At 38.5% G+C, this 15,015-nt stretch overlaps 1 protein-coding gene across 2 annotated transcripts in view; it reads right to left on the bottom strand.

Annotated features, from left to right (window-relative positions):
* Window positions 1-15,015, bottom strand: part of PCYT1A (phosphate cytidylyltransferase 1A, choline) — a 44,143-nt gene that overhangs the window by 7,770 nt on the left and 21,358 nt on the right. For both annotated transcript variants that reach the window (XM_059065237.2, XM_067034324.1), the window contains 3 exons: window positions 8,474-8,573; window positions 3,283-3,399; window positions 2,393-2,544 (listed from right to left, as the gene is read on the bottom strand). In XM_059065237.2, coding sequence (XP_058921220.1) covers window positions 2,393-2,544; window positions 3,283-3,399; window positions 8,474-8,573 — 369 coding nt within the window. The remainder of the gene's footprint in view (window positions 1-2,392; window positions 2,545-3,282; window positions 3,400-8,473; window positions 8,574-15,015) is intronic.

Genomic DNA, 15,015 nt, shown 5'->3' with positions numbered 1-15,015 from the left:
CCAGTAGACACTCTCAGGCCCAGAAAAAGGACCACAAGGAGAGGTGAGGCCGCAAATGAACTTTTCTCTTTATCTCTCTTTGCTTTGCTCATAAATTCCACGATTCATTCACAAGCCACCCAACCTAATTATTCGTACATCATAAACATGAAGCTAGCCAGTTTCTTTTTTAGCTATTCCTCCTGGTTTACTGGAAGTGCTTCCCTCACACTGTATACCAGTCACCATGCTGTGGTAAATAGGCCTAGAGGATTTTCTGGTATGCTAGTTAGTGGGTGGAATCAAGGAAAGAAGAAAGGAAATCTCCCCACCCTCCTGGGTCTACAAGGATGGGTCAAATAGGGTTTCTAAAAATATGAGAAAGAGGTCACTTCTTTGTTAACTGGTTTCTCTCTCAGTCCATGAGATGAGTGGGAATATAAAAATAGCAACCAAGAGTGCTTTTACTAGAATAGATACATCTGTACTCCTGAGAAATGCAAAGCCCAAGGCCATAAAAGACCTTTAAGTCTCAGATCTATTACTTTACTACTGTCAATACCTATCACACTGGGATCAATAATCTTTCTAAACCTCACTCATTTACTCCTTCCTGAATAAGCCATATGCCCTTTGCTAATACAATTGCTAACACCACCACACCAGCTCCCAGAAGCAACTGTAATGTGAAGTACGCTCATCAGGACTATGTCAGGGACTCTCAGCTAACATCTCAATTACCCATGAACAACTTGTCAGGGATCCATAGGCAGCAAATTGAAAATAAGAATGGTGAGCAAGCAAGACTCATGGTTGAGGATACACTGCTAACAAGGAGAAAAGGGAATATGGAAGTTCCTCTAACCTCTTCTGCCTGGGCTTGCCTGGCTATGTTGCTGAGAATAATCTTGCTCATCACCCTTGGTACCATTGGCTGCTAAATGTTGAAGCAGTAAAGCTAGAGAACTATAAAAGTTCTGTCCTAATCCTAAATAGTTGTAACAAATATCCCTTAGCTTCAGGCCTACCCAACTACTGCTTTTGAAGCACTTTGGCTACTTTTGTTCTTTCCTGCCTCATTGAACAATTCACCTTCAACATTCTACACACCACTGTAAGAGAACTGACAATATGCTTGCTGGTTCCTCAAGTTCGAGGGCCTCCAATGTGACCTGATAAATTCTTCTCAGCTATAAACCCCTCTTTTGTAGGAAACCTGTTGCTTTAATGTGGGAAAATAAAAAGGAGATAAGGGTTTTTTATAATACCAACTCACTGAGAAAAAGTGAGAAACCTCCCTGGTTTCTGATCCCACATAATTCTAGCCTGAAATCAAAAGTCTTGAAACTAAATTTAAGTCAATACAAGAGAAGTCTATGTTTATATATCTTATTTTCTAGAATATGAACTCCTTGAGAGCATGTCTGGGGCTGTGTATACTCTAAAAAGACCGGTATGCTGTGAGGATGGATATGCCTATAATGGGGGGGGGGTGCGACAGACTCACATGACTGAAGAGTTCAATTTCTTTTTTTTTTATAAGATTTTTTTTTTCGGTCTGTACGCAGGCCTCTCACTGTTGTGGCCTCTCCCATTGCAGAGCACAGGCTCTGGAGGCGCAGGCTCAGAGGCCATGGCCCACGGGCCCAGCCGCTCCGCGGCATGTGGGATCCTCCCGGACCGGGACACAAACCCCTATCCCCTGCATCAGCAGGCGGACTCCCAACCACTGCGCCATCAGGGAAGCCCCCAGATTTTTTTTTAAATCATTTATTCTTGGCTGCGTTGGGTCTTTGTTGCTGCATGCAGGCTTTCTCTAGTTGTGGCGAGTGGGGACTACTCTTCATTGTGGTGCATGGGCTTCTCAATGCGGTGGCTTCTCGTTGCAGAGCACGGGCTCTAGGTGCACAGGCTTCAGTAGTTATGGTGCGCAGGCTCAGTAGTTGTGGCGCACAGGTCCAGCTGCTCTTCAGCATGTGGGACCTTCCTGGAACAGGGCCCGAACCCATGTCCCCTGCATTGGCAGGTGGATTCCCAACCACTGTGCTACCAGGGAAGCCCTGAAGAGTTCAATTTCTAGACCTGCTAGAGTGTGACCTGGTTATTTGACCTCTCTGGCCCTGTTCTCATATGTAAAGTGGAAATAACTAATAACTACCCAATAGGATTTTTGTGGGGAACAAATGAAATACAATGGATGCAAAAGTGCTTGTAAACCATCAAACCCAAGAAAAATGTCAGGGATGACTATTATTAGAAGTAATAACACTGTTACCTCTTCTATGTGAAATTTACATAGAAGATAGAAGTAAAATAAGGCTAGTGGAAAACTAGCCTTAGCCATAGTACCAGAAGTCTTGAAAGTTGAGGAAATTCCAGAACAGGGAATGGAAACATGTGCTCAGTTTCTTACCCGGTGTTCTGCCAGGAACTCTGGTGTCAGGGTCCAGGGGGCATTCCTCACCACCTCGTCCACATAGCGGCAGTGCTGCACTGCATCATAGCGCTCATTTTCATTCATCACGGTGAAGCCTTTGAAGTTGTGTGTTAGCTCATCACTGCAAACTGAGTTCACCACAACGTAAGGCTGTAAGTCAAAGTCCCCTCTGCTTAACCACTCCTCAATCATCAACCTCTCATTTCCCAACCTCTCATAACCAATCTCCACAGCCTGGATAAGAGTCTTCTGGATGTAGCTCAGTCTGGATAACAATGATTTTCCTAATCCAAGATACACCTTCAGGAGCCACATTCACTAAATATGTTCACACTTTGGAGAGGAGCGGATACAACGGAGGACTAAGATCTTTGGCTTTGAAATGAAACTACTGTGCATCTCTGTATCAATTAACAGTTTTAAAAAATGTTTTCCTATTATACTTTTATTAGACTGGACTGGACCACATAACATTAGCTTAGCAGACTTTTGTACTTCAGTTGACTCAGAATGATAAACTGAAATCTAAAGCAAATGCTCTTCTTAAGTAGCATTTATTCTTAATGCTATTCCGACCACCCCTGCCCCCACTGGGGGTCAGACTGCAGAAACCCAGCCAAAAGCAGCAAAATAAATCCTGGACGTCTCAAGTCAATGAGCTTAGAGCTTCTATCTCCAGGTCTATACAGTTCAGGTTTTATATACTTCATGTTCTTCATATATTTCACATTTTAAAGAGGCTGCACTATATCTCTCATTTGAAAACCAACGTAAGAGGCAATGTATTTGGGTTATAAAGATAGGAGAAAAGAGGCTACCATAATTTTTTTCTGGACAGGACCTAAAATCATCAGATGTTTTCTTACCTCCCACAATAAGATATGTATTAGGGAAAAGGTTCTTTGCTTGCATCAGAGCCCGGGCATGACCAGAATGAAATAAGTCAAATATTCCATCTGCATAAACTCTCACAGGCCGTTCACCTAAATCCAGAGGAAAGAATTTATCACAGAAATACATTGATTCAATACCTCATATTTAACAAATGAAAATGGCACTATGTGACAGTTCCACCACTGTATAGCTCCCTTTTAAGGTGTTCTCTGGATATTCACCTTAATTTGGGGTACTTTGGGGTTGTGAGGAATAACATCACAGGCTTCCTTGACTACAAAGACACTCTTGGCATCATATCCACTAACTGTCTTTGTTAGCCTGGTTGTACCAAACTGCTCAGGTAATTGGATTTCATGATTGCTTTTTCTTAAAGTTATTTTAGAAGTGAAGGGAAGAGTTATATAAGAGCTATATCTGAAATTTCAAAATCTTCACCTTTGCTTTATGTTTAAACTTCAGTTATGTTTAAACAGAGTATAATTAAACTATGCTCTGGCTGCCTGCTCTCTCTTTTTCAAGCTGCCTTGATTACTAACAATTAATGCTTTGCTTTGAAAATAAAATACTTTGCTTTGAAAGTAAAGAGTGATGCAGAGGGGTGAGATTGCTTCACAGTCCCAGATTCACCCTTAATAACTACTCTGTGATAACAGATGGAGTTCCTTCAAGCATTTCTCCTTGATAGTGAGCATGTTACACTTTCTCAGTAGAGGGTGATATACCAGGTATTTGAAAATCAAATATAAATATTTTAGGACTTTATATTAGAGCCTTTCATCTTCCCCTGTCCATTAGTGAGAATAACAGAGAACTGATTGTTAATTTATTTTCAGTGGTAGTGGACTATGAAAGAAAAGGAGGAAATGATCTCTTGGGGTACAAGCCTAATTCCAAAGACAAATAAACACACTGAGAATGAAATTGATATAATGGTTCATCATGCTTCAAATGATAAACCTAATGAGTCCTAGTAACATATTTCCACTACTTGAATAAAGGAAGAGCTGTTTCACTGTAGCAGCAGAAAATAAGAGTAGGAACATCTACATCATTCTTCGAAAGAAGGGCCAGAGCCTCATCAAATACACCATACTGAAGGTAAGGATAAGATACATCTCCTTCCTGCCTTGAGGACAGTGAATCAAGGGGGAGGAAACTGGTTCTCAGGAGGTTTATGGACTTTTCTTTATAGATAGCTTTATCCATAAAAAAAGTTGCTTTTAAACTGAGAAATTATACACTGCTGACAGAAGTATAAATTGGTACAACTCTTAAGGAAGGCAATTAGGCAATATCTGTGAAAAGACAAATGACAAATGTTTATATCCTTTGGCCCAGTTATTCCAATTCTAGGAATTTACCTCACAGATATGTTTGTAAATATGTATGCAGATTGCATGATTGATTGCAGCACTGTTGGTAATAGCAAAAGTTTGGAAACAACCTAAACTTCAATGGAAGACTGAATATGACATAATCCACCCACTAAAAGTGTAGGAAGATTTATATATCATTTGCTTATATATCCACAAGAAATTGGTAATACTGGGCTTCCCTGGTGGCACAGTGGTTAGGAATCTGCCTACCAATGGAGGGGACATGGGTTCGAGCCCTGGTCAGGGAGGATCCCACATGCCATGGAGCAACTAGGTCTGTGTGCCACAACTACTGAGCCTGCGATCTAGAGCCTGCGAGCCACAACTACTGAAGCCCACGCGTCTAGAGCCTGTGATCTGCAACAAGAGAAGTCACCGCAATGAGAAGCCTGTGCACTGCGATGAAAAGTAGCCCTCACTAGCCACAACTAGAGAAAGCCCGCACACAGCAACAAAGACCCATTGCAGGCATAAATAAATAAATAAATAAATAAATAAATAAGAAATTGGCAATACTGGTTACCTGTAAAAGGGATACTAGGTGGCTGTGAGACAGTAGTGAGAGGAAGTCATTTCACTCTGTGTCTTTTTTGTACTTTATGAATGTTAGGCCATGGGAATGTACTAATTTTATAATATAGGAAATAAAAATTTTAAATAAAATAAATACACCAATACAATGAAAAACTGAGAAATAATATGATGGATTTAAAGAGTCAGAAAAATTATAGCCCAAGCTTGCCAACCAGCCTCATTCCTTTGTAATCTTAATCTCTTTAAGCCTCAGTTTCCTCATCTATAAAACAAAACCAAACCTGAGTAATATAATCTCTCTTCTACATCCTAGAAATCATGACCATGAAGTAACTAATATACTTCTATCTTTCCTAAACAAGTCCAGAGTGTCTATGATCTCACTTTATTTGATCCTAAAAGACAAACGATAGAATATAAAATTTGAGAATATTGTAGTGTTGTTTCTACACCAAGGGCAAAGTGAGAGGAGGGAGATTTAGCTCAGTAAACACATTTCCTGGATAGTGGCAATGGCACAGACACTGTTGATTAAGTGGCTATTTGCCAGCAGTTAAACATCCCATATTAGGCCAAGCCACCTCTGAACCCTTTCTTGGACCAATCCCTGATGTGCCTCTTGCCCTCTTAGCATTTCCCCAGCTTCCCAACCTCTCAATTCCCCAAGACTTAACCAAGTCTTTGGCAAACCCAGGCTTGTATATTAACCAAATGACCAGAAGGGGCCACTGTTGAACCAAAAATCTGGGGAGAAAGCATGCGTTATCCATTCTTTTACCAAGTGGCTATTGGTCAGGATGACTTATATCCTCTGATTTATATCTGTTGTTCCAGCACACTATCAAGAGCAACTGCTTTCATTCCCCAAAATAGTCTTGATTTGGGTTACAAATTATAGTCTTTTAACTAATGCTAGACTAAGTAACTAGATGTTCTCCTTTAAGCAGAAGAGACCTGGGTTTCAATTTATTATCTCTTTTGATATATTCTCTCAAATAGCTACCACTGAAACATTCATCTTTAACAGATTTCCACTGCCCTTCAGACTTTGCCTTTTTCTTCCTTTCTCCAAGAGAACATGCTGCTGGTTTTTTTTCCATCTTCTAAAAAATGATGATCTTCTCATCTCTCAAGCCATATTCCTTTTATCTCTAAGTAGTGAGTTTACTCCAAGATTACACAAACTTCCCTCCTGTACTCCCTCAACCTCCCTAAGTGAAAACCTGGGGGCAGCGGGAGGGATGCCCCCTCGAACCAGTTATTGGTTTAAAATTCACTAACTATATGGCACGTGTAGATTCTTTATTTGTTTATTCCTTGTCTGGCCCTGGCATGAAGACAGTCACTTACTTGGTTATTTAACATAAAACTGAACAGACAGAATAAGATAAAGGAAAAAACAGAGGTCAAGTTAGACTGGCAAATTTTACAGGCCAATTTGTGACTATTTGTTCCACCCAAAATTCAATCAGCTTGCTGATAAGCCTTCTATTATTTATAACTAATGTCTGTATAAAGAATAGCTCCACTCCAGGATGAAAAGAACACAAAGATGGAAAAACTTAGGTTTTTAGCTTCAATTCTATCACTAATTATTTGTTTTACTGTTTCACTTCTTAGTTTCTATGGACCTATATTCATGTATATAATGAAGAGTGTATAAAGTATATCTCATAAATGACTTACTTATAAAATTCTACTATTCTAAAATTTAGAAATTAATTTATTAGTGTTTGTTAATTATAAGTTGCAAAACTTGGAAACAGTATACATATACATACATACATTTTTCCTACCACAAATGGTATGTGGCTATATTAGCAACAAGGTGGCTAATATAACTAGTGTGATCAGAGCTGAGTGAGGTAGTGCATTCTGAATGTGTGTCATTAGAAATTATATGGAAAGTTCTTGCCCTCAACAGGCTCTACTATCACATCTGAATGTGATCCTTGAACTGTCTAGTGGCATTTTGAAGTCTGACCTGCCACCACTACACTGTTACATAAAGCCTGTCTTTCCTTGTTGTCGTTTTACTCTGCCCCATTAGCTTGCCTATTACTGAAGTAAGAGGAGCCAAACCCAAAAAAATCACCTCATAAATCAGAAGGATTGTGATCAACATGAGCTATATCTAAACACTTTTGCAAAAGGAAAGCATTCTCTGGAATTTTGAGGACCCCAAAACCATGCTCCATATAGCCAAAATATAGCCAAGGGGTATTGGGACCCCTAGCCTAACATTGTCCAGCATTCATTTCTATTCATATTTCAGTACCCCTAAGTTACAACAGAGAGTAAACATACTAACACAATTAAGAAGCAACTACAAATATCTTCTATATACTGAAAATGTATAGATTTGTGGCTATAACTACCTCTTATTCCCTAGTGCTTTCCTGGGTCGAGTCCAGCCCTACATTTACAGAGTAAACACTTACCACAGTAATCAAAAGAAATGAAAAAGGATTGGGAAAAAAAGGAGAAATGGAGAATTTACAGAGAAGTAAGAACAGATGCCTATAGGACTTTGTATTCAAAACAAATGCTCGTGGAAGTTTCTATTTATGATGATCCCTAAAACCAACTGCCCAAAACTATCTGGAATACATATTAATAATTTATGAGGCCAGAAATTGCTACTTAATAATGTAAACTAAGTATACAAATGGAGTATGGACTTTGAAAATAATAAAGCCAGTCTTTTTTTAAAAAACCTGGAAAACTATAATATCAATAAAGATAAAATTAAGTGATAAGCATCTCCCAACTTAGGATAGTTTTGTCATCTATAAGTCAGCAGCATCATAGCTAGTGTACTGACTGACAGAAAGGAAAACTTAGTGGGAAATCCTGAAGGCTATTAAAAATGTGACAGTCTGACATATTATTTGGACCTTTGTAAAAACAGACAAGATTATAAACCAGCTCAGGATAATATCTTATTGTCTCTGCTCCTCTATATCTCACCTCACAGCTGTGATGATAACAGTCCCCCAAAAAAGTGTGTACCACTGTATCTCACAACTGTGACAAAATACTGGGAAATTAGTATACAATATAAATGAAATTTTGTGGAGTACAGTTATCCTCCCAAATAGAACAGCAAGTGAGATGGGAGGAACCCCTCTCTCAAGTAGCTTTTACATGTAAACTGAGGGAAGAATATATGAGTAGGTGTACATTTGATAAGTACAATTGAATGCTAAAAACAATAGTAAAACAACAAAATAATTCGTCATTTACTTACAAGGAGTTCCTCTGCTGGCTTCTTCCATGGTTACCCTGACATAGGGCTTACTAAAGTCTACTTCAATTTCATCAGAAAAAGGCGCTGGCTGCCGTAAGCCCTTAAGAAGAAGAAAGTGAAGGAAAAGAAAAATTCAATGGTATAAACTACAATACTCAAAAAATGTCACCTTTAAAGAATAATCAGTTATTCAACGTGCTATGATTAAAATTTTTCCTAAAAGTTCATAACCTTAAAAAGAAAAAAGATAAAAGCATTCCAAAATGACAAGTGAAAGTTGCAACCTTTTACCAAATGGGCAAATCATGGCGTGAAAGATAAATGTCTTGATGGTGATTTCAGGATAGGACTGAGGAAAGTGGCTGAGGACCTAAGCATAGTCCCAACTAACTGGGTCCAGAATGACAGCTCCTCTGCCAGACTGCAGAACAGCCAACCCTGATCTATGTGATGAAATTGCCAAGGTTCACAAGTGCCTTTTCATACCACTTCAACTATGGGACTGGGAAGGCAGCCAGCTGCCATGTGCTTTAAGTATGATCATCACTGTATAATGCTTTACACTGTAAAAATATGTTCTAATTCTTATTGACAGCCCTATGAGGCAAGTAGTACAATAGTTAGTATCCTCAATTTAAAGATGAGGAAAATGAGGTTCAGAGAAGTTATATGAATTGCATGCAATTACTCAGAGGCAATGCTGAAATAAAAATGTAGGTATGCTCTTTCCTCCTCAGAGGAAAGCCTTACTTAAGAGCTTTTGTTAAATCTATTCCTAAGTATTTTATTCTATTTGATACTTCTGTAACTGTTTTCTATTTTTTTTTTTTTTTTTTTGCGGTACGCGGGCCTCTCACTGTTGTGGCCTCTCCCGTGGTGGAGCACTGGCTCCAGATGAGCATGCTCAGCGGCCACAGTGCACAGGCCTACCCGATCCGCGGCATGTGGGATCTTCCCGGACCGGGGCACGAACCCGTGTCCCCTGCATTGGCAGGCGGACTCTCAACCACTTTGCCACCAGGGAAGCCCTGTAACTATTTTCTTAATTTTATTTTTGGATTGTTCCTTGCCAGCATATAGAAATGCAATTGATTTGTATGTGTGTATGTGTATCAGTGTGAGTAATTTCAGTTGACTCATCTCCTGTGGCTTTGTTAAACTCAATTATCAGTTCTAGCAGTTTGTTTGGTAGATTCCTTAGGACTGTCTACATATGAGATTATGTTGCCTGTGAATAAAGACAGTTTAACTTATTCCTTTCCAATCTGGATGGCTTTAACTTCCTTTTATTATCCCTTATTGCACTAGTAAACCTCTAGTACAATGCTGAATAGAGGCGGCAAAGACAAATATCCTTGCCTTGTTCCCAGTCTTAAGGGAGAAGCATGCAATCTTTCAGCACTAAGTATTATCTTAGCAGTAGGTTTTTCTTAGATGCCCGTTATCAGGTTGAGAAATCTCTCTTCATTTTGTAGTTCGTTGAGAGTTGTGGGTTTTTTTGGCTGTGCCATGTGGCTTATGAGAGATCTTAGTTCCCCCACCAGGGATCAAACCCAGGCCACAGCAGTGAAAGCGTTGAGTCCTAACCACTGGACCACCAGGGAATTCCCTGTTGAGAGTCTTTTAATGAACTAGCATTGGATTTTGTCACATGCTTTTTCTACATTATTGAAACAATCATATTTTGGTTTTGTCTTTTATTTTATTAATTATGGTGTATTAGATTAATTGATTTTAGAATGTTAAGCCAACCTTGCATTCCTGAGTGAAATTCTTCTTGGACACATTGTATAAATCTTTTTATATGTTCTTGGATTCAATTTGTTAATATATTGTTAAGAACTTTTGCATCTAAGTTTGTGAGGGATTTTGAACTATAATGTTCTTTTCTTGTGCTGTTTTTGCCTTTCTTTGCTATCTGGCCTCATAAAATTGGTTAGGAAGTGTTCTCTCCTCTATTCCCTGTAAGTGGATAGGATTGATATTATTTCTTCCTTAAATGTCTGATAGAATTCACCAGTGAAGTCATTTGTGTCTGACTTTGTAGGAAGATCTTTTTAAAGACGATCCAATACTTTACTTGGCATAGGTCTACTCAGATTTCCTATTTTTTTCTTGGGTCAGTTTTGGTAATTTGTCTCTTTCTAGGAATATGTCTATTTCATATAAATTGTCACATTTTTTGGCATGAAATTGTTCATAATATTCCCTTAAAATTCTTTTAATTTCTGTTGGGCTATAGTGATGTTTACTTAGATTTTTAAATTACACACAGATCACATTGTGACTGGGCTAAATTCAGAAACTGGGAAGACATTGTTTTGTTTTGATTTCAGATAAGGAAAGATTTTTAAAATAAGGCTTTAAAATTAAAACATATTTCTTTTAAAGAGCACTTATATAAGCTTAGTTTAAAATATGCTAAAGCTATAAGAAAAACATTTTTAGGAGATGTGTGTGTGTTATCCTTTTTTAGAACATTTTCAAAAAAAAGGTTAAGAATAGACCAAGGACACAAATGTGTGATTTTCTGAAGTTATTAGAAATTTACCTATAGATTAAATTAGAAAAAAACAATTTATCCTCTAGAAGTCAGTACACAAAGAGTTGCCTAACAGTAATTTGTGTTTCTAAAAGTATATGCTAGTCACAAAATAATACACATTCTATGATTCTATCTATATGAAGGTCAAAAACAGGCAAAGCTAATCTATGGTTAATAGAAGTCAGAGAACAAAGGAAACAAAGTCTGGGGAAAGAGGATACTGACTAGCAGGAGCGTGAGGGAGTCTTCTAGGTGTACCAGTGATTACATGGATGTATACATATATAAACATTTATTGAGCTGTACATTTAAGGTTTGTGCACTCTACTGTATGTAAGTTATACCTCAAGAAACAAATGCCATTCAGCCATAAAAAAGAATGCAGTACTGATACCTGCTACAACATGGATGAACCTGAAAAAAATTATGCTAAGTGAAAGAAGCCAGCCACAAAAGGCCACTTATTGTATGATTCCATTTATATGCAATGTCCAAGAATAGGAAAATTTACAGACATAAAGTAGATTAGTGGTTACACTGGGATGGAAGGGTTGGGGAGAAATGGGGAGTGACTGCTGATGGGTAGAGGGTTTCTCTTTGCAGTGATGAAAATGCTCTAAAATGTATCATGATGATGGTTGCACAAGTCTGTGAATATTCTGAAAACCACTGAATTGAACACTCTAAAGGTGTAGGTGAATTATAATGGTATATGAACTATATCTCAATGAAGTTGTTTATATATAAATATATTTATACATAATATAAAATATATAAAATAGAAAAAATTGTGCTTATTAACAATAGTACATGTAGATAAAAGACAGCCTTACTGTGTTCTCTGAAATTTATTATCAGTGGTGTGCTGGAGTCAGTTTTTAAATATTCACATATTTTGAGGGCTGGTAGTTTGAAATCAGCCACAGAAATCAGTAAATGCTATGTGTCAGAGGTTTGTTCCCCCCAGTTTATCGGGACACCACTGGTTATTCTGCGTACTTAGAAAAAGATCAGTTGAGAGGTTATTACAGGGAGGAAGAAATGGATTTGTGGATTTTTCCGTTAATATTGCAGTGGGAATAGAGAGAGTGACAGTTAAAAGATTCTCTGAAGGAAGAATAGGTAGACATGGTAAAGAGAAAATATACTGTCACTTGAGAGAGGAGTTTATAATAACGGAGCTTTTGAACTGAAGAAAATAAGACTGTGGTACCATCAGCAGGAATAGAGAAGTTTTTTAAAAAGGAGTGGAGAGCTTCCCTGGTGGCACAGTGGTTGAGAATCTGCCTGCCGATGCAGGGGGTGTGGGTTTGTGCCCCGGTCCGGGAAGATCCCACATGCCGCGGAGTGACTGGGCCTGTGAGCCATGGCCGCTGATGGGCCTGTGAGCCATGGCCGCTGAGCCTGTGCTCCGCAACGGGAGAGGCCACAGCAGTGAGAGGCCCACGTACCGCAAAAAAAAAGGAGTGGAGATCAAAGAAAATGAGAACTGACAGTCTTTGAATCTGGAGATTCAAATGACTATTGGAGACCTCCTAGAATATATTAGTGAAAGTCAGAACACCAGTGCCTTTAAGAAAATTAGAAGACAAGGAAACAGATTAGTAATAATCTCTCATTAGAGATGTATAGCCATAAAGGGAATGAGAAAAACAGAAAGGTATCTAGAGGGGACAGAAGGATCAAGTAGCAGGTTTTCTTAAAAGTTGAGGATATCTGTACATGTCTAAGACAAAGGAAAGGGAGCCGAAGAGATTGAAAATATCAAAAGAAGGAAAAAAACAGATAATTAAGGAAGGAAGAGTCTAGAAGAATGACAGGGAATGGCCTCAAAGGAGAGCAGGGGGGAAGCTGTTGGCCCTATAAGTAATTAGGATCACATTTTTCTGAAAGCAGAAGAAAGGAAAGGTGATAAAAGGATAATATTGGATGTAAAGGAGGAAGGATGTATAAACTTATATTCTGATGCCCTCAATTTTCTCAGTATAGTAAAGAAGAAAGTGAAGTTCCCTATAAAGAACAGGGACCTTGGAATGAGACTGAAAACTTGAGGAAAGTACAAAATATTTGGAATAGCTGTTGTGGGAAATGTATATATTTGAGCATCATCAAATGATTAATGGAACTACTGATTAATGGAACTACTATATTCAGCCCAGATCAAGCTAGAAACTTTAATCTTTAGAAGGCCAAGTTAATAGGTCCAGGAAGAAAAACAAAGAATTAACAGAAACTGAAAGATCTAGGGTGAGGTCCTGGTGAATGGAAGGGAGGCAGAAGAGGGAAGAGAAGAGTTAAGGAAAAAGAGGTATCCAGACATTTCTCCAAAAAAGATATACTAATGGCCAAAAAACACATGAAAAGGTGCTCAACGATACTAGGCATCATGGAAATGCAAATCAAAACCACAATGAGACCCTGCTTCACATCCACTAGGATGGTTAAAAGCAAAAAGACAGGCAACAACACTGATGGCAAGGATGTGGAGAAACTGGAACCTCTGTACACTGCTGTGAATGTAAACTAGCACACAGCTTTGGAAAACAGTTCTTCAAAATGTTAAACAAAGGATATATATGACCTAGAAATTACACTCCTAGGTATATAAGCAAGAGAACTGAAAACATATCTTTAAAAAAAAACCTTGTACGTGAATAATAGAACATTATTCACAATAGCCAAAAAGCGGAAATAATCCAAATGTCCAACAACTGATGAATGGATAAACAAAGTAGTATGTCTATATGGGTTCACCTATAAAAAGGAATGAAGTATTACTAAACACTACCACCTGGGTGGACCTTGAAAACATTGTGCTAAATAAAAGAAGCCACAGACTTCCATGGTGGTCCAGTGGGTAAGACTCTGCGCTCCCAATGCAGGGGGCCCAGGTTCAATCCCTGGTCTGGAAACTATATCCCACATGCATGCCGCACCTAAGAGCCCGCATGGTGCACCTAAGAGCCAGCAACTAAAACATCCCGCGTTCTGCAACTAAAAGATCCCACGTGCCACAACTAAGACCTTGCGCAGCCAAAATAAATAAATAAATACATATTTTAATAAATAAAGCCAGACATAAGAGCCCACGCATTGTATGATTATATGAAATGTCCAGAATAGGCAAATCCCTAGAGAGAGAAAGTAGATTAGCAGTTGCCAGGGAGTAGAGGGAAGGGGGGAATGACGGAATGACTGCTAATAGGTACAGGGTTTCTTTTTGTGGTGATACAAATGTTCTGGAATTAGACAGTGGTGATGGTTGTACAACACTGTGAATTTTCAGTATTAAAACCACTGAATTGTACACTTTAAAATATTAAAATGGTGAACTTTATGTATGTGAATTTTATCTCAATTTTAAGAGATACATTATGTATCCTATCTTTCATAACTCTGTTTCTTCAATCTTCCTTGTATACTGTGTACATTCCAAGGCAGAAGGCAAATGCAACTGTCCCTCCTGGCTAGAATTTGTGCTGAATCGATTCCTCCTAAGTATAGAGAATGAAACCTAAGGTTCTTCAGCTAAAACAGATCAGCAAAATCTTTAACTCTCTAGAGCTGCCTCCAGTTAGAATGAGTAGTATTTTTTAAAACACCCGATTATTCTCTTCTCTGTTAGAGAACATTGTCTCTTAAAGCTGAAGTTTATATAAAAGTAGGACTAAGCATTTCTACCTGTCTTCTCCTAAAACAAACCTCCTTCATTTTAACCTCAAAGGAATACTATGGAATAATACTGCTTTCAAGTCTTTTGACTCTCTGGTAGCAAAGTATAAATGAAAGGGCAAGGGTTTAGGACTTAAAAAACTTAGATCTAAATCCCAGCTCTATCACTTCACAGCTGTGAAATCACAGCAAGCTTCTACAGCTTTCATTTCACCTGCTATAAAATGGAAGATGAGACTTCCCTGGTGGCACAGTGGTTAAGAATCCGCCTGCCAATGCAAGGGACATGGGCTCGAGCCCTGGTCTGGGAAGATACCACATGCTG

The sequence above is a fragment of the Kogia breviceps genome, chromosome 5, assembly GCF_026419965.1.
Source record: "Kogia breviceps isolate mKogBre1 chromosome 5, mKogBre1 haplotype 1, whole genome shotgun sequence".
Lineage (NCBI taxonomy): Eukaryota > Metazoa > Chordata > Mammalia > Artiodactyla > Physeteridae > Kogia > Kogia breviceps.
This window is presented reverse-complemented; position numbering and strand designations above follow the sequence as displayed.